Genomic DNA, 23193 nt, shown 5'->3' on the forward strand with positions numbered 1-23193 from the left:
GCTCTTTGCTAATGCAATATGCTGAAGTGGAAAAAAATAGGTATGTTATTTTTCCTGGGCTCCAGGCTATAGTAGCATGCAATCCACTTTAATAACATGATTTTCAACAGCGGCGTCCCCAGGATCCAGATCAGTGCCAGCTTTGAACTATTAAACCTATTTCTGCGCGTCGCCACATAATAAAGCCGAGAGTGCCCCGGTAAAAGGCCATGTCCTATCACAGCTGCACGGCGGCTCATTGCATGTGACCCGGCTTCTCCTCATGACGCCGCTGACCTTTATGTGAAGGAGGGGCAAGCTATTTGCAGCCACCTGCATTTCAATTCATTACAGCGTCAGCCCCATGGAAACGTTTCTGGAGAGGATCGAGGAACAACGCTGAAAACACGGCTGAAATAAATACATTGCCGGTTTAATTATTTGTAAAAAGTAAATGGGAGCGTTTAATGTGAATGAGTTCGGTAACAAGTGTTGTTGTTTCTAAAAATCTATTAGTGTTTATAAATGCTTGTTAGTTAATCAGTGAGGGAAGCTATGTTTTCGTTATAACAAAAAAACTGTCAGGCCTGAGAGAGTCTCTGAGGGCTCTTACAGGCGGACGGCAAAATGGCGCACTTACCGTGGTATTAAAGACGACCTGAACTCAGAACTTCCTCTCTGCTCTAAAAGATAAGCAGCAGCTTAATAACTTTTTAAAGAAAAAAAAACATTTCTTTGTTACAGCTGATACAACTCCTGCAATAAATCTGCAGTGTGTCTACTTCCTGCTTTCATGGAAGCAGACATATTGTTAAAGAGACACTGAAGCAAAAAAAAAAATGTATGATATAATGAATTGGTTGTATAGTACGAATAATTACTAGAACATTAGTAGCAAAGAAAATATTCTCATATTTTTTATTTTCAGTTATATAGTGTTTTTAATATCATTGCATCATTCTCTAATATTTGCAGTTTACACACTACTGAGCATTCTAAATGATTTTACAGAGCAGGCCAGTGAACTATTGACCTGTCATCTGCAGGAAAACAAACAATACAATAAGTGACACTTGAGATAATAAGCTTCCGAAGAGGGATCCGTTGAAAAGGGCTCCTGAGCTGCCTGTATGAAAAGGGCTCCTCCATAAACATCAATGTTATTTCTGCAAATATGGGCTACAAGGTGGTGAAAAGGGCTCCAAAGTTTTGATATAGGCTACAAGCGGGCGCCCTTTTGTAGCCCATATTTTTTTTTTTCCAGCTAAAAGGTTTTCGGCTACAGTAGGGCACCCCTTTGTAGCCCATATTTTTTATTCAGCTACAAAAGGGCACCCCTTTGAAGCCTATAATTTTTATTTGGCTACAAGGTTTTAGGCTACAAGGTTTTTGATTCTGCTACAAAAGGGCACCCTTTTATAGCTGAGATTTTTGATTCAAGAGTGCAGGGGAAGTTAGGATTAGGCATCACAAGCAGGGGGGGGGGGGGGGTCTTAGGGTTAGGCAGGGTCTTAGGGTTAGGCACCACCTGGGGGGTCTTAGGGTTAGGCACCACCTGGGGGGTCTTAGGGTTAGGCACCACCTGGGGGGTCTTAGGGTTAGGCACCACCTGGGGAGTCTTAGGGTTAGGCACCACCTGGGGAGTCTTAGGGTTAGGCACCACCTGGGAAGTCTTAGGGTTAGGCACCACCTGGGGAGTCTTAGGGTTAGGCACCACCTGGGGAGTCTTAGTGTTATGCACCACCTGGGAGGGTTTTAGGATTATGTACCACCTGGGAGGGTCTTAGGGTTAGGCACCACCTGGGGAGTCTTTGGGTTAGGCACCACCTGGGGGGGGGGGGGTGGGGTCTTAGGGTTAGGCACCACCTGGGGGGTTAGGGTTAGGCACCATCAGGGAGGGTTCTGTGTGAGAGTAGGGAGCAGTTAGGTCATAATAATCACTTTTTTTCTAGCTATATCTAGAGCCCTTTTATAGCCCAACAAATTTTGCTTATAACAGCATGTTTTTTATAAACTAAAACTAGCTTTTTCCGCTACACCAGGTGCCCTGTGTAGCCAAAGTTGGCATATATGGGCTACACCATGTGCCCTTTGTAGCCAAAGTTGGCATATATGGGCTACACCAGGTGCCTTTTTGTAGCCGAATTTGGTATATATGGGCTACACCAGGAGCCCTTTTTTCTAGGAGCCCTTTTCAATTAGACGCTCAGAAGTAGTGGAGCTCAGTGGCTTTTTTACATGGATAAAAACTGGAGTTTCTTAACTCTTCCTGTACTGGAAACAATATTAGACTCATGTCTCTGCTCCTAATGTTTTATTTCTTAGCTGTACTACACATACAAATCATTATATCATATTTTTTTTTCTGCTTCAGTGTCTCTTTAACATCCTGAGTTTACTAGTTACATTCTCTGCCGTGGCAGTCAGCTGACTCAGGTGAGAGATCAAATTACAACTCGTGAAGAGATCAAATTACCACTCGTGATTAGTCACAGATGAGGGGGGATTAGACAAACTAAACTCTCTGAATACATACAGGGTGCATTTCTCTGTGTTTTCCTTCTGTCCTGTGTCCACTTAAAGGGGAACTTCAGCCTAAACAAACATACTGTTATTAAGTTACATTAGTTATGTTAATTAGAATAGATAGGTAATATAATCTCTTACCCACCCTGTTTTAAAAGAACAGGCAAATGTTTGTGATTCATGGGGGCTGCCATCTTTGTCATGGGGGCAGCCATCTTTTTGGCTGAAAGGAGGTGACAAGGAGCACGAGACACAGTTCCAACTGTCCTGTGTCCTGATAAACCCTCCCAGTTGCACACGCTAGGCTTCAAATGTCAAATTCAAAATGTAAAAAAAAAAAATTGCACCAAAACAGCAGAACGAGAACAACAACATCAGAAATCCCATCATGCTTTGCACAGCAGAAGGGGAAAACTGCCCGGGCAGTTTTCTTCTGTGCAGCTAAAAATGAGGCTTGTATAAGAGAAAAAAAAGTTCTGATGCTGTGAAACTGTTAAAGAAACACCAAGCCTTTTCAGTGCTGCTGAGTCGATTTTTAGTCTGGAGGTTCACTTTAAGCTGTCTAATTGATGGGAGTGAGCACCACCTGTTTTGCTATATAATGCAACCAAATGGGAGCGTTTGTAGCATTCATGGAAAAACGGCGCTGGGAAATTTGGGGCGCTGGCTGAATATGAAAAACAGCTCACCCTGTAAAAGTTCCTCCGGCGTTCATTACTATTCCCCCTCCAGGTCTCCATGGACTCAGGCTGGGTTCACATATGACATAGCGTGAAATGTAGCATTTTTGGCATGTGCACTGCGGTTTTTTTCTATGCGTTTTTGTTGTTGTGTTTTTTGTACGTTTGCATTTTTTATGCGTTTTGCGTGCATTTTTCCGTGTTTGCTGTTCGCTATTAGAAAACACATATGGGTTTTGTATGCGTTTTTCATGTGTTTTTGTATTTTTTTGAGGAAAAATGCATGTAAAATACATACAATTGCATTGCCATTGACTTTCGTTATGTGCGTTTTGGTAGCCATCATGCATATTATGCAACACTGCCAGCGTTTGCGGAACGCTTACTGTAAAAACGCATCTAAAACGCATATGCGTTTTTTTTACATACGTTTTTACCCTGTGGCCCATAGACTTCCATTAGCGGTAAAAACGTGGCGTTTCCCGCTCTGCAAGCGTTTCTGCCATGTGTGCACCCGGCCTTAGGGGAAAGACGTAATTCGACTGCCTGCTATTGCTGGTGCCTGAATTACGCTGTTTTTAAAATCATTTGGGCTCCGATTTTTACGGCACCCAAATTACTATCTTAGCACCGCTATAGCCGTAATTCATATTATAGTGGCACATGGTGCGCCCAAATTTGCCTGTGCCGCTTTGCGCTGTTTTGGTGTTTGTAACCACATGCCTGTCGGCAGTTAGCGGGCACTGTAGATACCGTCTGGTAGAAAACACCTCATGATGCATCTACTGTCAAGTGAGAAATATTATACAACGGAGCTCTGGAAAACATTGTCTTCCTGAAAGAGTAGAGACCAGGAGCACCTCATGGTGTAGTATGTTATGCACATGGTAGAAATGAAAGTGTAGTTGGAGTCAACAAGGGGTTAAAAAGCAGCAGAAAACGACTTCTATGAGTAGGGAATAGAGAAAAAACGTCAATAGTTTATGTATTTTGGCTCTCTGGGACACAGCAATACTGTGTCATTGAGCAGACACAAAACAGTAAATCTACTTTTTTCGTTTTTAAACTTAACGTAAACCTGCGGGATATCTAAAAAAAAAGAAGTCCTTTTTAGGAGGAGGATAGATACAATTGTTTATCTCATCAGTTTATTTCCACTTAAGGTTTACTTAAATTAGTTTCCCAAGACTCAGGTGCTGCTGTGTATTTTGAAATTCTTCCACTAGAGGGAGCCTCTGCATCTCAACCTGCACATGAATTATGATGCTGCATTAAAATATGACGCAGCGTAAAACGTGACTAGTGTACAGTAATAACTCAAGACAAATTTGCCAAAATAACAAAATAGTTTCCGATTAACGAGCACTTAAAGTGAATCAGACGCAAAAAAACGTATGATATAATGAATTGTATGTGTAGTACAGCTAAGAAATAGAACATAAGTAGCAAAAGAAAAGAGTCTCATATTGTTTCCAGTACAGGAAGAGCAGGGCCGGGCCGAGGCATAGGCTGGAGAGGCTCCAGCCTCAGGGCGCAGTGTAGGAGGGGGCGCACAATTCATTCAGCTGTCATTCCTAATCATGTAGGAAGCAGAAAGAAATAAGAAAAGGGGATACATAGCAGTGACTGCAAGCCAGATAACTAGATATTAAGGTGTTGGGGAGGTTGTGGGCCCTGTGGCCCTCTTAGTCTAAGAGCAATCAGTGTGCGACGGCCGGGGTGGGAGGGATGGAGGGGCGCACTTTGGTGTCTCAGCCTTGGGTGCTGGAGGACCTTGTCCCTGCTCTGAGGAAGAGTAAAGAAACGTCACTTGCTATCTATGAAAAAGAGCTTCTCTGAGCTCTCTGACTAATTTAGTCAGACAGTAGTGCTATTTTCTGAAGCATTTATACATCAAAGAAACCCTGAAAGACAAATTCAGAAAAGATTTTACTTCAGGGAAATTCAAAGGGTTATTAGCTCTGCTCTGTTTCATAGTTTAAAATGCAGAGTGTTTGTAAACTGAAAATATTAGAGAATGATGCAATGTTATAGAAAAAAGCTATATACCTGAAAATGAAAATATGAGAATATTTTCTTTGCTACTAATGTTCTACGAATTACCCGTACTTCACATAAAATTCATTATATCATATGTTTTTGTTTTGTTTTTTTTGCATCAGTATCACTTTAACCTTTTGGGGACCGACGTAGGTTGAATTTACGTCCAGCTGGTGGTGGTACTGTTCTGACTAGACGTTGATTCAACGTCCGCGCTAAAGAACTGTCCCGATGCGATGGTGCGCAACCGAGAGGGGAGATTAAGCTGTCATATGACAGCTGGCATCTCCCCTCAGTGATCAGCAGCCATCGCTTATGGCTGCTGATCACGTGATCACTACGATCGCCGTCGGATCATAGTGATCACTTTGACAGCGGCGGCGGCGGCAGGGGAGAAAAGAAGAGGATCCACTCACCTCCCTGCTGTTCCAGCGATGATTGGCGCCCCCCTCTGCTCTGGCCGGCATCTCTGCTCCGTTTGACGTCAGCGCCGGGTCCCGGCTTGATGAAGACCCGACCTGAGCGTCATTTGGAGCGGAGATGCCGGCTGGAGAAGGAGGGGGCTACTGCGGCTCATCGCTGGAGCCTGGAAGGTGAGTGATGGCTGCTGGCGTGGCTGCCCAGCCAGCCACAGACGGGATGCGGCCGCCTGACCCCCCCAAACGCGCGCACCCCCCTCCACCGCAAAATGCCTGGTGGGTTAGGCGGCCGGTCCCGAAGTGGTTAAACTGGCTGCTTTCCAGTGTTTTTTCCAAACTAAATATTGCTCTGCCTGCATACTGAAAATTGCAAAATGAGAGGTTTCCCCATCTGTAAATGACAGTTTCAATGCTTTTGATATTTTTGGTATTTGTTGGTGTTATTTGTTTGCATGCTGGAATGCTTCTAGAGATACCCAGCTGCTGTTGTATTATTTATTTGCCTCATAAACATTTTGGACATGGATGGGGGAAAGCAAATATACAAAGCGAGCAGCCCCTGGCATAATCCGTCGCTCATTCTTATTAATATGGCATATTTTACGGAGCAGCCGCTAAGCAGATGACGGCGGGCGTCTGATTTGCAATATTTACTAATGGTTTTCATATAAATAAGTGACTATCTCTGTAGTTTCTGCATTTTTAATGGTCTGATGTCTCCTCCCAACAGCTGGGGAGAGAGCGCGCATAGATAGTTCTCTACGTGACAAACTGCTCGCTTGCTCGCGGGACTGCGAAGGGAAATGGTTATTTGTTATACTTAATTGTACACAGCGGCCTGCACACGCTAAAGTCAGCGCGAGTGATTGGCGAAAGGTTTGCAGTGAACAGCCGTGAAGCTTCGCTGTGATCTTTTCGGAAAAAAACTGCTATTAAAATAACCTGATGAGATAAACAATTGTATTATACAAATAATTCAAAATATGACAGTCCTGGAATCCCATATTCTTGCTTTAGCTTTAAACTGGAACTGAACTCAGAGGTCCTGATTCACAAAGCGGTGCTAACAGTGCTAAACTTAGTTTAGGCGTGATAAGTTTAGGTGTGATAAGTTTAGGCATGATAAGTTTAGGTGTGATAAGTTTAGGCGTGATAAATTTAAGCACCAACTGGGTTAGCCCCGCAGTGCACAGCTGATCAAAAGTTTTGCGCTAGCAAAGTCTGGTGCACTTCGTATAGAGTTTAATGGCGCTGCTTTGCGTGCGGGACTTTGCGCGCGATCTAAACTTATCTAAACTTATCACGCCTAAACTTATTACGCCTAAACTGGCTTTTCACCAGCGTGGTGCAATGGTTATCACGCCTAAAGTCTTTTAGGCGTGCTAACTGGGTTTGCACTGCTTTGTGAATCAGGCCCTGAATCTCCTCTCTGCTGTAAAAGATTAGCCACAGCATGATAACCTTTATAGACAAAAAATATCCATCACAATGTTTAGAAATCCTATAAAAATCCTGAAGTTTACAAGTTTGTTTCACTTTGCAGGAAGCACTGAAAGGGCTAAGCCTCAGTGTTTACTGTATGGGGAGAACTGTCTTAGCGGAGCTTTCCTGCAGTCTATTCACAGCTGCTGATGAGAAATAATTAGACACTGTGATCTGACTAAACAAGCAAAGGAACACAGAGCAGTGGTTTTCTCCAGCAACTATAGGTGGAATATAGACTTTTTATTGTGTGCTGTGCGATAGGTCAGCTCCTCTTTAAAGGGAACCAAGCACCACTTTTTTGTCCTATTTTCTAAAAGCTTTAGGAGCTGCCATGCCTCCCACCCCCTTCCTTTTCTAGCTGCCCATTATTTATCCAGGAGAAGGTGTGAAGATAGCATCTGTGACTTTTGTAAACTTTTTTAAGCACAGTGTCCAATCTACCCACCCACTGCTAATGAAAGCTTTTTGTTTCCTCTCTGCTAATGTGTGCACTAAAATAATTACATCAGTCCTTATCTGCCTGTAACTTCTGAGGTTGGGCAGGCCTCCAAAGTAGGCTAACAAAACCCTCTGCTAAACTTTTAAATGTAAAAAGAACAGGTCAAAATGTTTTGTTTTTAATTATTATTAATGAGGCACTTTGTTAGCATGCATATTAAACGTGCTGTTAAGAATCCCTGGGTGCTAAAAAGAGTTTTTGGTTCACTTTAAAGGTTACAACAACCTAAGTTTGAAGACTAGACTGACTCACTGGCAGCTACTCCTGTTTTTAATGTTAATTGAGCTCCCATACATTGTAAAGCTTTGTGCATCAGCCAGCATTACCTAGTGCCTGAACATACCAGGGCCCAATACTATTGCAGCACAGAACAGCAGTGTGTGTTTCCACATCTAAAGGCACATTTTCTGTACTAACACTGTGAGATTGGCTCACAGTGATCATGGGGTCAGGAGCCAATGAAATTGGCTCCTGACCGGCTCACAGACCTCTGCCGTCATAGCAACGGCAGAGCGAGTGGCCTGCAGCGATGGTAGATTGGTGGTAGCGGTGGTGCGGTAATTGAAATCAACGCCCTGGCAGGAAGGAGCAGCCATAAACAGGGCATAGATTTCAATTACCACCGCCCAGAAGGTGTGCATGCGCTGGATATGTTTTGCTGTACAACGTTGTCACATTCAGCACACTTGGGCTAATGACGTTTTCCAACATCTTATTCATCCCGTGTATACAGTTCACAGACCTCACTTGTGTCATGTGCATTGACAGCTGCAGGTTGTAGCTTTTATGAGCTTGTGTCTGAATGAATAACTGTTGACAATATGCTTATGTCTTTCTCCATGTCAAATAACTTATTGGAATTCCTCATTGCTCCTTTGTTCCTCGCATCTCTAATGAGCGGACGGTATCGTCCCTGTTTTCTCAACAGAAGTCCTTCTGCGCAGCAAAAAAAACTGAGATCTTTACCTTTTATGTTCAATAAAAACGCAGAAAGCAGCTATTTTTAAACATCTATCCGTCACAGCAGGAGAGAGGCTCACCGTGTACTAATGCGGATGAATCAGAAAGAAAATATTAAGTTACAGACCTATCTGATGACTGGGATTAGCCTAAAGCTTTTCAAATGATTAAGAGAGTAAATCACATTGTGTGTTTCTTCGTAATGCATATATATATATATATATATATATATATATATATATATATATATATATATATTTGAAAAATAAAATGTTGTTCCTGCAGTAGATTTTATTTTTATGTATAAGATATAATAATCAGCGTAATTCTATTAGGTATTTAATACCCTTAAACTTTGAGAAAAAATGTAGTTATACGTTTTATTTTTTAAGTTCAATGCAAACATTTTTAATCAGATAACTATGATATATTTAATATGGATATTTCATATGTTTTATTTGCAACCAATAGGTGGAGCTCTTCGACAAAAAATGCTGATGATTCCATCCACAATTTATAGTGTGCAGCTATCATCTCGTATTTATCAAACATATCAGTTTTTATTGGGCACAGCATCTGTTCATGTTAGAATCTAGTCCATTTTGTTCCACTAAACCAGGGGTCTCAAACTCAATTTACCTGGGGGCCGCAGGAGGCAAAGTCAGGATGAGGCTGGGCCGCAGAAGGAATTTCACAATCGCGGCGCATCGCCGCCTCTGCCCGCCTCTCTCACTCTTCCTTCACAGAGAGGGGCGGGGAAAGGCAGGGATCCGTGCGGCGATTGACGTCAGGAGGGGCAGAGCTGAAAGCTCTGCCCCTTTCAGGAAATGCCGGCGGGTTTTCCCCCGGGCAATTTAGGGTCTCTGCAGCCCTCATTTAGCGGCGGGGATGCGGCGGATTACTTGGGAGCACTGAAGCGAACTATAAGGAAGCTTTTACCGGCGAGGACCACAAAATATTGTATAAAGGGCCGCAAATGGCCCGCGGGCCGCGAGTTTGAGACCCCTGCACTAAACGGACCGCTTTTAAAAGGCTTCTGTGGGCTAGTTTAAAAACCAAAAGCTACACGTGGGGCTTCTACCGGCCCCCTGTCCCTCGCTGTCTGAAGAATCTCCATTCTCTCGACGCCGGTCACCATCCAGTTATTCAGTCAAACAAAAGAACAGAATCTGGCCCTACAAAAACCGCACCACAAGGTATATAGAAAAATACTAAAAGCCTTTATTGTACCATATCAAAGGATAAAACCATAAAAACAAAAGCACAATAAATTAGCCCTCAATTTACAGTGGAAATAGCATAATACATACATATGAATACGCATAAATCAAATAAGGAATGCACAGACCGTTAGCTGGTAGGGTCAAAAAGTGAGAGATAAAGATGGAGCTGATAGGAAAAGAAAAGTGTGCATAGACACCCTGCAGCCAGTGTTGGTAAGCAGGGTGAAGAAACAAGTGCACGAAGCAGAGGGATCCGTGTAAGGAAACACCGTGGATGAACGTGCTAATACAGTGTATGGAGGGGGCAGCGAGAGCCCAAGAGTGAAAAACCACCGAGTGGGGTGTGTGCATGGAAGGAGCTTATCAGCATGGGACTGGACAAGAGGGCGATCGTGCGAGAGGCCGTCGCGATTCGCTGCTACAAGCGGCTTCGTCCGGGCAACCGTCCAGTTATTCGTCTAACTAGACAAATGCAACTGCGCCTGCGTGTCCTCGCTTGGCACAGTACGACAAAACTTCATACTGCGTCTGCGCAGGAAGCTCCCGGAGATGCGAGCGGGAGCGAGGACGCGTGCGGCTGCATACAGTAGGTGCAGTTGCATCTGTCTAGTTAGATAAATAATTGGACGGTGACCGGCGGCGGGGGAACACAGGATTATTCAGTGATGGCGAGGGACAGGTTATCTGCAGGGGGCTGGTAGAAGCCCCAGGAAAGCGTCAGTTTTTGGTTTTTAAACTAGCCCACAGAACCCCTTTAATGCCATTACAAACTGGCTCTTAGTATCCTGGCTGCTTGGAAAACGAAGAGGAGCAGGACACTAATGATGTCATTACTGTCACCACTTCTCCAGCAATGCAGGAGATCACAAACATTTGTTTTTGTGGCAGATTTAGGTACTTGAACTACTATAAAGTGTATGTGGTTATTCTAAATGTATACATAAGTATATAAAACTTTATCTTTTATGTTTGTCTGCAGTTGAGCTTTATACTGATATTTTGTATTTATTTTTTGCGTAGTAGTGCAACTAATTAAATTATTTATTTTTTCAGATTACCGAGTTACAGACACAATACCGGCCACTATTCCGTACAACCAGTCACATGATCAGAATACCGGCGGATCGTACAACAGCTCGGATCGTGGAAGCAGCACTTCAGGTACCAGTTCTTGTGCTTATTGTTATTATCAATGGGACTTCTGCTTACTTGAATTATCAGAAGCTTTCTGCCATCATTATCAGTGTATCAAATTCCAGGCAGCGCAATGAAACTTGTATAAGAGTTTTTTTCCTCTTTTGTTTTTGTTTTTCAATACCGGTGACACATCTGCTCAGATTTTCCATTCTTATCGGTAGCAGCTGATTTCTATGATCAATGTTTATGAAAATTGAATAGTGTAGGATAGATAGTATGCTTCACTATGACTGTTAACGTGTGCGATTAGCAGTAATGCAGTCGAGTGCCTTGGTGGGTGCAGAGTATGCCACGAGGCGTGCTGTAGAAGATATGCCACGAGGCGTGCTGTAGAAGATATGCCACGAGGCGTGCTGTAGAAGATATGCCACGAGGCGTGCTGTAGAAGATATGCCACGAGGCGTGCTGTAGAAGATATGCCACGAGGCGTGCTGTAGAAGATATGCCACGAGGCGTACTGTAGAAGATATGCCACGAGGCGTGCTGTAGAAGCTACGCCACGAGGCGTGCTGTAAAAGATATGCCACGAGGCGTGCTGTAGAAGATATGCCACGAGGCGTGCTGTAGAAGATATGCCACGAGGCGTGCTGTAGAAGATATGCCACGAGGCGTGCTGTAGAAGATATGCCACGAGGCGTGCTGTAGAAGATATGCCACGAGGCGTGCTGTAGAAGATATGCCACGAGGCGTGCTGTAGAAGATATGCCACGAGGCGTGCTGTAGAAGCTATGCCACGAGGCGTGCTGTAGAAGATATGCCACGAGGCGTGCTGTAGAAGATATGCCACGAGGCGTGCTGTAGAAGATATGCCACGAGGCGTGCTGTAGAAGATATGCCACGAGGCGTGCTGTAGAAGATATGCCACGAGGCGTGCTGTAGAAGATATGCCACGAGGCGTGCTGTAGAAGATATGCCACGAGGCGTGCTGTAGAAGATATGCCATGAGGCGTGCTGTAGAAGATATGCCACGAGGCGTGCTGTAGAAGATATGCCACGAGGCGTGCTGTAGAAGATATGCCACGAGGCGTGCTGTAGAAGATATGCCACGAGGCGTGCTGTAGAAGATATACCACGAGGCGTGCTGTAGAAGATATAGCTACCTGTCCTCGCTCCGGCTTGCGTTCTCTAGTAATCCATGCAGCTTCTGAACTGGCCAATAGAGCTCCAGACTCACTGTCATGTGACCACTGTGAACCTAAAGCTCTAGTGGCCAGCTCGTAAAGCTGCGGGGAACACTAGAAGAAGCAAGCTGGAGCGAGAACAGGTAGCTATAGATGCTGAAACTCGCTCTGTAGTGCACTCCGCACACAGGGGCCACCACACACATCACCCTAGACATATCCTAACGGATAGTCTGACCCCAACTTTTTACACCTAAGATGTGGGTGTCAAAAAGTCAGTCTATCTGCAGTGATAAATGGTAGCTACCTCTGTTGGTGGTACTTGAGGCCAGTGTTGGGAAGCCCTGACCTAGGTAACGAGGGTTGCGCTAATTGCAGAATGAGAGAGTAACCAAGCAGCTCGAGGTGACCCAAACCACCCGGAATGTATAGGAGGATAAAAGAGACCGAAAAGCCCTCCTACTAAAAAGCAATGTTTGGTGAAGTTTGCCTTCTTAAAACAGAAGGAAACTTGCAATAATTCAGCTATAAGTGAACATTTGAGGTTACCCACAATGCACCACTACTGAATATGCAAATTATCAGGGCTGGCGCTACCATAGAGGCAAAGGGGGCAATTGCCCTAGGGCCCTAGAGCCTGTAGGGGCCCCCAAGGTCTCTCCCCCCAACTTAACTGTTGTTCCCAGGTGCCCCTGCAGAGTCTTCAACTGAGCCAGGTGGTGTCAGCCACTGCCTCAGGGTTCTTGGATGAATATTTGGCTGCAACAAAGGGTCCCTCCTGCCGATTTTTGATTGGGGGGTGTCTATTGGGGGCCCTGGGGGTAATTTTGCCCGGGGGCCCCATTGTTTCTAGAACCGGCCCTGCAAATGATCTCTTTTTGCCCCTGTAAGCCAGGCAAGCATCCAGAATCGCTGGTGTATAGCAAGCCTATAGCATATTTGCAGAATGCGCACTACCTTGTCATTGTAAATAACGTCAACTTTAGCGTACTTTTGTGAATATACCTCAAAGAAATGTCCTGTGTTAACAGATACATCCATATGTGACATTCAGGACGTTTAGCCTGTAACGCACCGCATGCAGAGCATTACAATGCCGCAACCCACTATACCGCATCGCTACCGCCGCATTTTTAACGTTGCATAGGTGGTGCATTGCAGTGCGATAAGCTGCGTTACAGAGCGGCTATTACACTGGCCCACTGTGAACTTGGCCTCATGTTAATTCTTTGCCTTTGCAGCAACAGTTAATCGCTTGTCTGCCGCAGCTCCCCTGAGCGAAACAAATAATTTTGCCTAAAACAATTTTTGGACAAGTACAAATGATGTATACTCAATGCCTTAATGCAACAGCGAAACGCTAATAGATCATATCGAGATCAGATTGTATTTTGGTCTGCAGCAATTAAATAGTAAAAGAAAGCACTTGAGAAAATATGTCTACAGCTCATTTGTTTTAGATGATAATCTATAAAGCAATTAATAGCTGGGGGAAGATCACTCCAAATGGTGTTCCTTGTAAAATTCATTTTGTGACTTTATTGCACTTTGGGTATTTATTAGCTGTTAATGTAATGAATATGTTTCTGGGTAAATTATTTCCATAGTCATTTTTTTTTCAGAGATTTATATTATCTTAATTATAAATGATTTTGCCGGCGATAGGGATTATCATGTCTTCTTTGTCATTTCAATGCAGGGAGCCAAGGTCACAAAAAGGGGACGCGGCCGCCCAAAGTATCCAAACAAGGCGGGATGAACTGGGCTGACCTATTGCCGCCGCCGCCCACCCATCCACCGCCACATGGGGGCAGCGAGGAGTACACACTGGCTGCTGATGATAAGTAAGAAACCAATATGCATACACAAATATAAAAATATATGATCCTCCACCACCTCACATGTGTGGGCAGCAGCTCACCAGAAGAAAGGACATATGCTCAAAAGTATGGTAAAGTTGCCGGGCGCAATTTATGCGACCCGCGTTACCTAGGTACACAACTAGTGCACGTTACCCTCACAACATTAGTTATGAACAGTTACAGGCGAGGTAATTAGTGTCTCAGCAGAGCTAATTACCATATATACACGCGGCTAAGCCCTCCCACACATACGCTAACCCGCCCAACCACACACTCGCACTCTTTTGGCCTAAAAAATAGGGCAAAAGCTATAACCCACCAATTTCACCGACATTCCAATGTGCCACCGTCACCCCCCACGGGCAGCACGCAATCAAATGTGGCGGCAGGTGAATCAGGTCATTTAGGCGCACACTCTTCCCCGCGCTGCGCCTTACCTGGGCGCCACCATAGACATAATGTTATTATGTCTATGGTGGCACTGCAGTGTAAGTCCAGGCCCCAAATTACTTCTACCTCCGAGTTGCTACGATTCGGAGGGGGAATAATAATTAATCTCCCCTCCCGGAATTAGTGCAGCAGCAGGGTGAGCCGTCATTCAGCTCCCTTGCGCCAAAGTGGCTGGGCAGCGAGAATCTATGTATGTCCCGGTGGGTGCAGAGCATGCCCCGAGGCATACTGTAGAAGATATAGCTATCTGTCCTCGCTCCGGCCTGTGTTCTTTAGTGATCCATGCAGCTTCTGAAATGACCAATAGAGCTCTGGACTCACAGTCATGTGACCACAGTGAGCCTGAAGCTCTAGTGGCTAGCTCAGAAAGCTGCCGGGTAAACTAGAGGAAGCAAGCTGGAGTGAGGACAAGTAGCTATAGATGCTGAAACTCGCTCCGTAGTGCACTAAGCACATGGGGGCCACCTCACACATCACCCTAGACATATCCTCGGGGATAGGCTGACCCTCCACTTTACACCTAAAACTTGGGTGTTAAAATGTCGGCCTATCGCAGTGATATATAATATAATTAATGATTCCTTTTTTTGTATAGCGCTTTTCTCCTGTCGGACTCAAAGCGCTTGTGAGGGAGCCACTAGAGCGCACTCAGTAGGCAGTAGCAGTGTTAGGGAGTCTCACCCAAAGAACTCCTTACTGAATAGGTGCTGGCTTACTGAACAGGCAGAGACAAGATTCGAACCCAGGTCTCCTGTGTCAGAGGCAGAGCCCTTAACCATTACACTATCCAGCCACTGCGTTATATGACTACCTCTGTTGGTGGTACTTAAGGACAGTGTTGGGAAACCCTAACCTAGGTAACGAGGGTTGCACTAACTGCAGAATGTGCACTACCTTGTCACTGTAAGTAACAGGAACTTTACTGTACTTTTGTGCATATACCTTAAAGAAACTTCCTGTATTAAACCATAAATTCATATTTGACACTCATGAAGTTTAGCCTGTACAGTATATGTGAGATATTACTATGATTAGAAGAAAAAAAAAGTTCTGTGTTCTAAATTGAAAGCTTTTTTTTTTTTATTTTTTTAACATTTCAAGCTACGATAGAGATCTGCCCTGCCCCATGCCACCAACAAGAATGTATCTGCAGCAAGACGAGTTAGAAGAAGATGACGAGAGAGGTCCAACCCCACCAATAAGGGGAGCTGCTTCTTCTCCAGCTGCTGTGTCCTACAGCCACCAGTCCACTGCCACACTTACCCCATCTCCTCAGGAGGAACTCCAGCCAATGCTTCAGGACTGCCAGGATGACATGAATCTTGTACCGCATCACCTAGAGAGAAGGTAATATTGCTGATACAGTTTTGACAGTGGTTGGGCATCCCTTTAACCACTTCAGCACCACAGGGTTTTTTGCTTAAAAACCAGAGCAATTTTTACATTTCAGCGCTCCTCCCATTCATTCACCAATAACTTTATTGCTACTCATCAGATGTAAATGATCTATATCTTGTTTTTTTTTGCCACAAATGATGCTTTGTGAGGGTGATATTTGCTTTTAGTAATTATGCTATTATCTGTGCATTTTAAAGGGAAAAATGAGGAAAAAAAAAGAAAAAATACACTATTTCTCCATTTCCATGCACTATAGTTTTCAAATAAACAATGTTACCATAGGTAAAACCCACACATTGTATTTGCTAATTTGTCCTGGTTATCTCAACATTTAAATAATGTTCCTAGTACAATGTATGGCGATAATATATTCGTTTCTGGTTTGTGTTTTTTTGTTTTCTCATTGTACTCTATCAGTAATTAAAAGCCCTTATCTTCATGATTAACAGTAATACACTCTCATGGCATACATATTTTAAAAGCTAAGTCCCTAGGGTAACTATGTATTCTCTTTTCAATGCTGTCACTTAGGTTTTTTTTTACAAGTATTTATTTAGGGGTATAGAGTACATGAAAAGAACAGTTTTATTACTTTCATTCAGTTTTCCGGTAAAAAAAAAATCACATGACTTAGCCCTCAGTTGTCAAACAACACAAAATCTATTCTCTCACTTGTCACGGTTAAAATGATACCCTATATACATAATCAGATAGCTTATTGGGCATGCAGCACACTGTTTACCACAAGTACGCCTATCTACTCCCCTGAGCTTCAAGTAAAGTTTTGTGGGGAGTAGATAAGCGTAGCAAGGGTGGTAAAGTGGTTAAAGGAAACATTTGACACCAGATTCTAATAATCTGTGTTAATAACCGATAATCAGGGGCCCAAAAGGTGAGTTGGGCACCGATGAGGCTTGTAGCTGATCAGCTGCTACAGTATATAGGAAATAATTGTTGTAGCCAGTCGTAGACGATCGGTTACAACTAGCAGCCATTGGGCAGCAGTGTTAGTGTTAGTGTAAGAGAAAAGTGTCTGTAAGGGTAAGAGACCAGAACTGCTGGTAGCATTGCATTGAAAAGGTACAATTCTGATAATACATGTCTGTGCCATTACAGTGACATGTTACAGACTTCACAGGGCATATGTACAAAAGTTTGGCAAAGTTGCAATTTTATGGGGAAAAGGCATAGGGCAATTAGTGCGACCCAAGTTTCTTAGTGATGCTCACATTATCTAGGTAACGTGGGTTGCGCTAATTGCGCCATTCATGCTACCTTGGCAGCATAATTAATGGATGACAAATTTACCGATGTTTTCTGCATGTGACCCCATGTTCCTAGAATGGAAAGTAAATGTAGAAGATCTTGTCTCGTTTTAGCATCTGAGGCTGGTAGCTAGGGCAGCTCAGTTGGATTCAGTGGAAATAAAATTTGTGCATTTCCAAAATCGTCATTTCGAACCGGAACTTAGAAAAAGGAAATCGGAATTTAGTAAATACAGCATTACCGCAACTCTGTAATTTTAGCCCAATCACAGAACTTGGAAGCATTAGACCAATCAGAGAATGCAGAGTCAACTCGGTAGTATTGGCCAATCAGAGAGTGCAAAAAATAACCAAAATATCGATTACTTGGAAATCGGAAATCCGCAGAAACGCTAATCGACATTGGCGGAAAACAGACTTTCCTACTAGTAGCCACAATATATTTTTATGAACCAGGAGAAAATGTTTCTCCTCGTTTCCAGAAGCAGGACAGAGACTTGCAGCCTGGTGCTAATGTGTAGGAGTTGGTGAGCCTTGCTCGTGGTAGTTTTAGGGCTGGAGGGCTTTGACGTGTATCTATACTGGCAGAGCAGGAAGTCAATTGCAGTTCATGCTGGCGCCAGTGCAGGTGTTACAGTAAATTGAATGATTCATTTATGAACTGCTCGCAGCACCTGAGAGTGCGTGGGAACTGTGAAAGACTTCTAAATGTGCCAGAAATAACAATATCATTCACAGCTCCATGCATAACAAAACTTAGGAGAGTGTGCATTAAAAATACATTATTACAATAATACGGCACCAATTCCCTGCCAAGTCTCCTATTATTAGCAAACCTGCCTCTTCGCATTGACTAATTATGCTTCGGAGTGCTAAAGGGACAAAAATGGAACGTATCATTTTAAATTTTTATTTTGTAATTTTTTTTAAGCGTTCCTCTTGCAAAGCTTCACAGGTGTTTAGCACTTTCTAGCGAATGCTTTTAATAAACAGGGAATGGATAAGCAGAGTTAGAAATGGTCTTGTTAATCTGTTTTTGGCTCATTCCGGAGCCTTGCTACTTGCCCTTAAGCCTGGGTAAAATTACCCTTTTCTCCTTATTTATGTTCTTTGCCAGTGTGGTTATATGAATTACTGGCTTGCTATAGCTTTATGACGAGCTTTTAGAGCGTTTACTATGTCTAAGTAGAATTATATAGGGAACTATGAATATAACACAGATATACTGTATATTGATTGTTAAAGCTGCAAAGTTTAAGTGTGAGTCTGTATTTAATAAAGTAGGCTTAAAAGGCCTGCAAAAAGTTTGCGATCAGTAAGTCATATATATTAAATGTGAAAAGGTGGATAGGCTACAGCAATACACAGCGATCACCCTAGTGTGAGATATACTTACCTACCTGCCAGTCCTCTGCTGCAGGTTTAGGTCTTGCCTGTTACACTACTTCCTGGTTGTGTGCAGAAGGCCCACCCCCTGCTTCCTTACTATACTACTTCCTGGTTGTGTGCAGAAGGCCCACCCCCTTCTTCCTTACTGTACTACTTCCTGGTTGTGTGCAGAAGGCCCACCCCCTTCTTCCTTGCTGTACTACTTCCTGGTTGTGTGCAGAAGGCCCACCCTTCTTCCTTACTGTACTACTTCCTGGTTGTGTGCAGAAGGCCCACCTCTTCTTCCTTACTGTACTACTTCCTGGTTGTGTACAGAAAGCCCACCCCCTGCTTCCCTATCTCCATGAATTAAGTAATGTAGCCTGGGAGATTGATATACAGTACGTTGCATCACCCATGTTCTTTATGAACTTTCAGCTAGGCGTATGCATGAGAGTTGGTGCAATTAATGGCTTAGCTCCCAACTTTTTGAGACAAGAAAGAGGGACACGTATGCCACTCCCTTGCCACACCCCTAATCACGCCCTCAACAAACCCCTAGTCACACATACCATAAAGATTTTGTAAGAAAAATTTGCTGTTTTTTTTTATTTAAATCACACTGTTCCTTCCTATTCTGGTCCATTATCCTTCATATTAACATTGAAAATAAAAATATATCAATTTAAGGGATGGGAATAAAGTTTAGAGTCAAATACATTTTTCAGAAGAAAAGTAAATATGTTTACATAGATCTGTCCTGAAAGAGGGACCCGTGAGGAAGAAAGAAGGATAGAGGGATTCCCAAAGAGGGACTGTCTCTCCAAAAGAAAGACAGTTGGGAGCTATGATTTAATTGTTCTTCCCCATTAATTGCTATAAGTTAACATTATCATTTGTGTAGTTTCACCAACCCCCATTGCTTGAGCCCCTACATATGCCATCTATTGTACCTCTCTAACCTTTCCCGTTTATTTTCTTGCCTGATGTAGACGACATCAAATCAGCCCTCCTCCACCACCTAGGCCCATATCTCCTCCTCACACGTATGGATACATTTCTGGGCCTATAGTGTCAGACATGGATACGGATGTTCCAGAAGAAGAAGGGGACGACATGGAGATGGAAACGAAGATACAGAGCCGTAGACTTCTATTACGTGGCTTGGAACAGACTCCCGCCTCCAGCATTGGAGACTTAGAAAGCTCTGTCACTGGTTCCATGATCAATGGATGGGGCTCCGCCTCTGAGGAAGACAATGTGTCGAGTGGACGATCTAGCGTCAGTTCGTCTGACGGCTCATTTTTTACAGACGCTGATTTTGCACAGGCCGTAGCAGCCGCTGCAGAATATGCTGGACTAAAAGTAGCAAGACACCAAATGCACGAAGCAGCAGGAGGTGCGTTATGTACATTTTAGCATTATATATGAATTATGAGAACTGTCATCTAAACCTTTTACAATGTAAGTTAGAAAACTAGCTGGCTTACATCATATATCAGGTTTGTCAATCTTCACGCTCTTTTTCTGCACTTGTTTGTACATGGAGGGTTGTCATTGCTCACTGTTGCCTGATGTTCCACAAAATGGCACCTCCAGTATCACATATTGGGGTTGATTCACTATCATGTGATCGGTGCTTTATCACACGGAGTAATCTTTTACGCGCACAAATGAAGGTTTGCAATGAAACAAGCACGTGATCGCGCTCAAACCTTTGTTTATCACGCGAAGTAATCTTTTACGCGTGCAAAGCGCCGCGCCTGACAGATCACGTGATAACTGCTGTGATGGCCACTGGTCCCGGTCTAATGATTCCTCTAACTATACCGCAGGTACGCACGTGCTCGCTCGCGTCTCTGGGATCTTACTGTCTCATGGAGACGCGAGCGGGCACTATTTGTCTTGTTAGACCGGTGCCGGCGGCAGGGAACGGGTGATCGTAGGAGGGCGGCGCGGGACATGACAGCTGCAGGGGGCTGATAGAAGCCCCAGGTAAGTGTCGGTTTTTGTTTTTTTAACACTCCACAGAACCCCTTTAAGACGAATTACTGAAATAAATTGACTTTTACAGGATACCCCTTTTAAAACCCTGTATTCACCAAGTTACCGTAGCATAGTAAACATTATCAATAGGGATGCTCAAATCCGAATCTGGGAGAAACCCGGATAGTTGTTATCTGGATTTCTCCCAGTAAACCTGTGCATGTCCCTAATCTCTAATTATCACAAGTACCCCTTAAATATACAGTATAATTAATCGTAGTACATAATGATTTTAAACAGTTAGTTAGCTAAAATACTAATGGGATTTATCATTTTCTAAAACTCTAAATTTGTTATTCTTGGTTAAGTATATCAAGTCCGAGTACCCCCTGGAACCCTCAGGAGTAAACCCCTGGGGTACGTGTACCACATGTTGAGAACCTAGGGTCTAGACTACAAATTCTAGCTAGTCAGGCATGGCAGGAAGTTTAGTATTTTTGCCTTAATATTAATCGAGAATAAAGCGTTTTCACACTTTAGGTGGACCTTTCATGCCAGTTAGCTACCATGCAAATGTAAGACTGGGCCCTGGTATACTCTTAGTGTTCAGGAGAACCTTGCTTTAATCATAACTATCATTCCAGTCTTCTTTGATGACATATAGGTAACATAGCTGTACAAAAAAAAACTAGACACAATATGTTTATTTACTATGTTCCGTTCTTGTTCTCCAGGCCGTAGACATTTCCACCCAGCTCACTGTCAGAGACCCACAAGCCCGGTGTCCACAGACAGCAATATGAGCACCGCTATCATACAGAAAAGTCGCCCGGCCAAAAAACAGAAACACCAGCAAGGACAACTCCGGAAAGACGTCTACGCAGATGGTGAGATTCATTTAAATACAACGCAATTAGGCTTTTATTACAGTTCATTTTGGTACATATGGCACGAAGCACGTCTCTCTCATTTTTTTTCCAAGTTTCACATTTTTGAAGGTCTAATTTATTTTTAATGCGTTTCAACACATTTTATCGTGCTAATGAATCTTGTTGAGCTATCAATGTAGAATGTCAATTTGCAGTTTGTGTTCTCCTAAAACAAATTTGATTAAATGGGGTTTTCCACCTTTAGGAGGTGTTAGAAAGACAAACCAAAGCCCATGCCCTTTCCATAGGCTGATCTATTCCAGAAAGCATTTAAAGGGGATGCTTAGGTTTTTGTGTGTTTTTTTTTCTTTTTAGCATACTATGGGCTTGATTCACAAAAGAGTGCTAACTGTTAGCACGGGCGTTTTCACGCGAATTTTCGCGTTGCGCGCGATCGCGAATTTTCACGCAAAACGATAATGTTTTTGCGTGCAAACACGAATTTTACCGCAAAATTGATATCGTTTTCGCACGAAAGTTCGCATTTGCGCACGAAAACGTTATCATTTAGCACGAAAATTTGTGAGCGTGCGCAATGCAAAAACGGCCATGCTAACAGTTAGCACTCTTTTGTGAATCAAGCCCTATGTATCATATATATATATATAGGCAGCTTGAATAGTGTTTTTTTGGTTTTTGTTTTTTTGCATTTTATCGTAAAATTATGTAGCTGTCAGATACAATATAGCAAATTTTTAACACAAGTGGAATAACCCTTTAACGCAATCAAGCTGTTTCTTACAAATGGTTGCGGTTGTACTGAGGAATCTATCCATGTCTTAGGGCTCGTTCCCACTGTTGCGACGCGATTTCGGCCGCATTCCGACGCTTGTAAAAACGCATGCGGATGCGTTTCCACATGCGTTTTTACCCGCGATTTCGCGTGCGATTTCGCATGGCAGGGTGCCATGCGAAATTAACCATGACACTGCCAGGGCAAAATAAAATTGGAAAAGGTGTGAAATCGCACGCGAAATCGCGGGTAAAAACGCATGTAAAAAACCGCATGCGTTTTTACTATTAAATACATTAGCGGCGATTCGCACGGATTCCCGACGCAGGCGAAATCGTTGCCTCTTTTGTGCGTTTTTTCTCCGCAACAAAAAACGCACAACGCCACCGCAGGAGTGGAAACAGCCCTATCCACTCACATTACATGTGCGAATCCGCATGCATTGGAGGCATGCGGATTCGCGATAGTGGGAACGAGCCCTAATAGACCTTTAAAATGTACCTTATTGAGTCACATATTAGAGATCTATATTGCTGAGATGGCTCAGAAAACAATATTAGTGCTAGAAAACAATAATATCACTATTCCCACCACCAGACTGCTGATAGAAGCAATAGTATTCATTTTTAGTCCTCCCTGACCATATTGCTGTGTGATATAACTCAATCCAAGCTCATGCTTGTTCAATAGAAACTCTCAAACTCGATTGGGAAGGGTTTTGGGATTCAATCTTGATTTTGTGAGTTACTGAGGCCCAAATGAAATTAGTAAATTGTGTTTTTATGTGCTAAATGACAGCCTAAAGCCCAGTTTTGGAGATATATGGTAGATAAACCTTCTTCTTCTTATTGCTATTGTCAGCACTAATCATACAGATATTTCTCAGAAATATGATGATCTTTCATCTCATCTAGCATTATGAGACTGTTCCGGGCAAGGACGGATTATACTTTTTTTACACTTAGGCCAAGTATATTGGGGCTGCGCTTCCAAGTGCAGGAGCGCCCCTCCCACTCCATGTGCCACGCCCTCTTCCATGTGTATCATCCCTGTACTGCAGACCCTCTTTCATG

The 23193-nt window shown here is 43.4% G+C and overlaps 1 protein-coding gene across 9 annotated transcripts in view; it reads left to right on the forward strand.

Moving 5' to 3' along the window:
- ROBO1 (roundabout guidance receptor 1) overlaps window positions 1–23193 on the forward strand; it is a 1398228-nt gene that overhangs the window by 1353286 nt on the left and 21749 nt on the right. For all 9 annotated transcript variants that reach the window (XM_068270495.1, XM_068270496.1, XM_068270499.1 and 6 more), the window contains 5 exons: window positions 10865–10972; window positions 13829–13973; window positions 15543–15788; window positions 19465–19871; window positions 21193–21345. In XM_068270495.1, the coding sequence (XP_068126596.1) occupies window positions 10865–10972; window positions 13829–13973; window positions 15543–15788; window positions 19465–19871; window positions 21193–21345 (1059 nt within the window). The remainder of the gene's footprint in view (window positions 1–10864; window positions 10973–13828; window positions 13974–15542; window positions 15789–19464; window positions 19872–21192; window positions 21346–23193) is intronic.

The sequence above is a fragment of the Hyperolius riggenbachi genome, chromosome 2 (genome assembly GCF_040937935.1).
Source record: "Hyperolius riggenbachi isolate aHypRig1 chromosome 2, aHypRig1.pri, whole genome shotgun sequence".
Lineage (NCBI taxonomy): Eukaryota > Metazoa > Chordata > Amphibia > Anura > Hyperoliidae > Hyperolius > Hyperolius riggenbachi.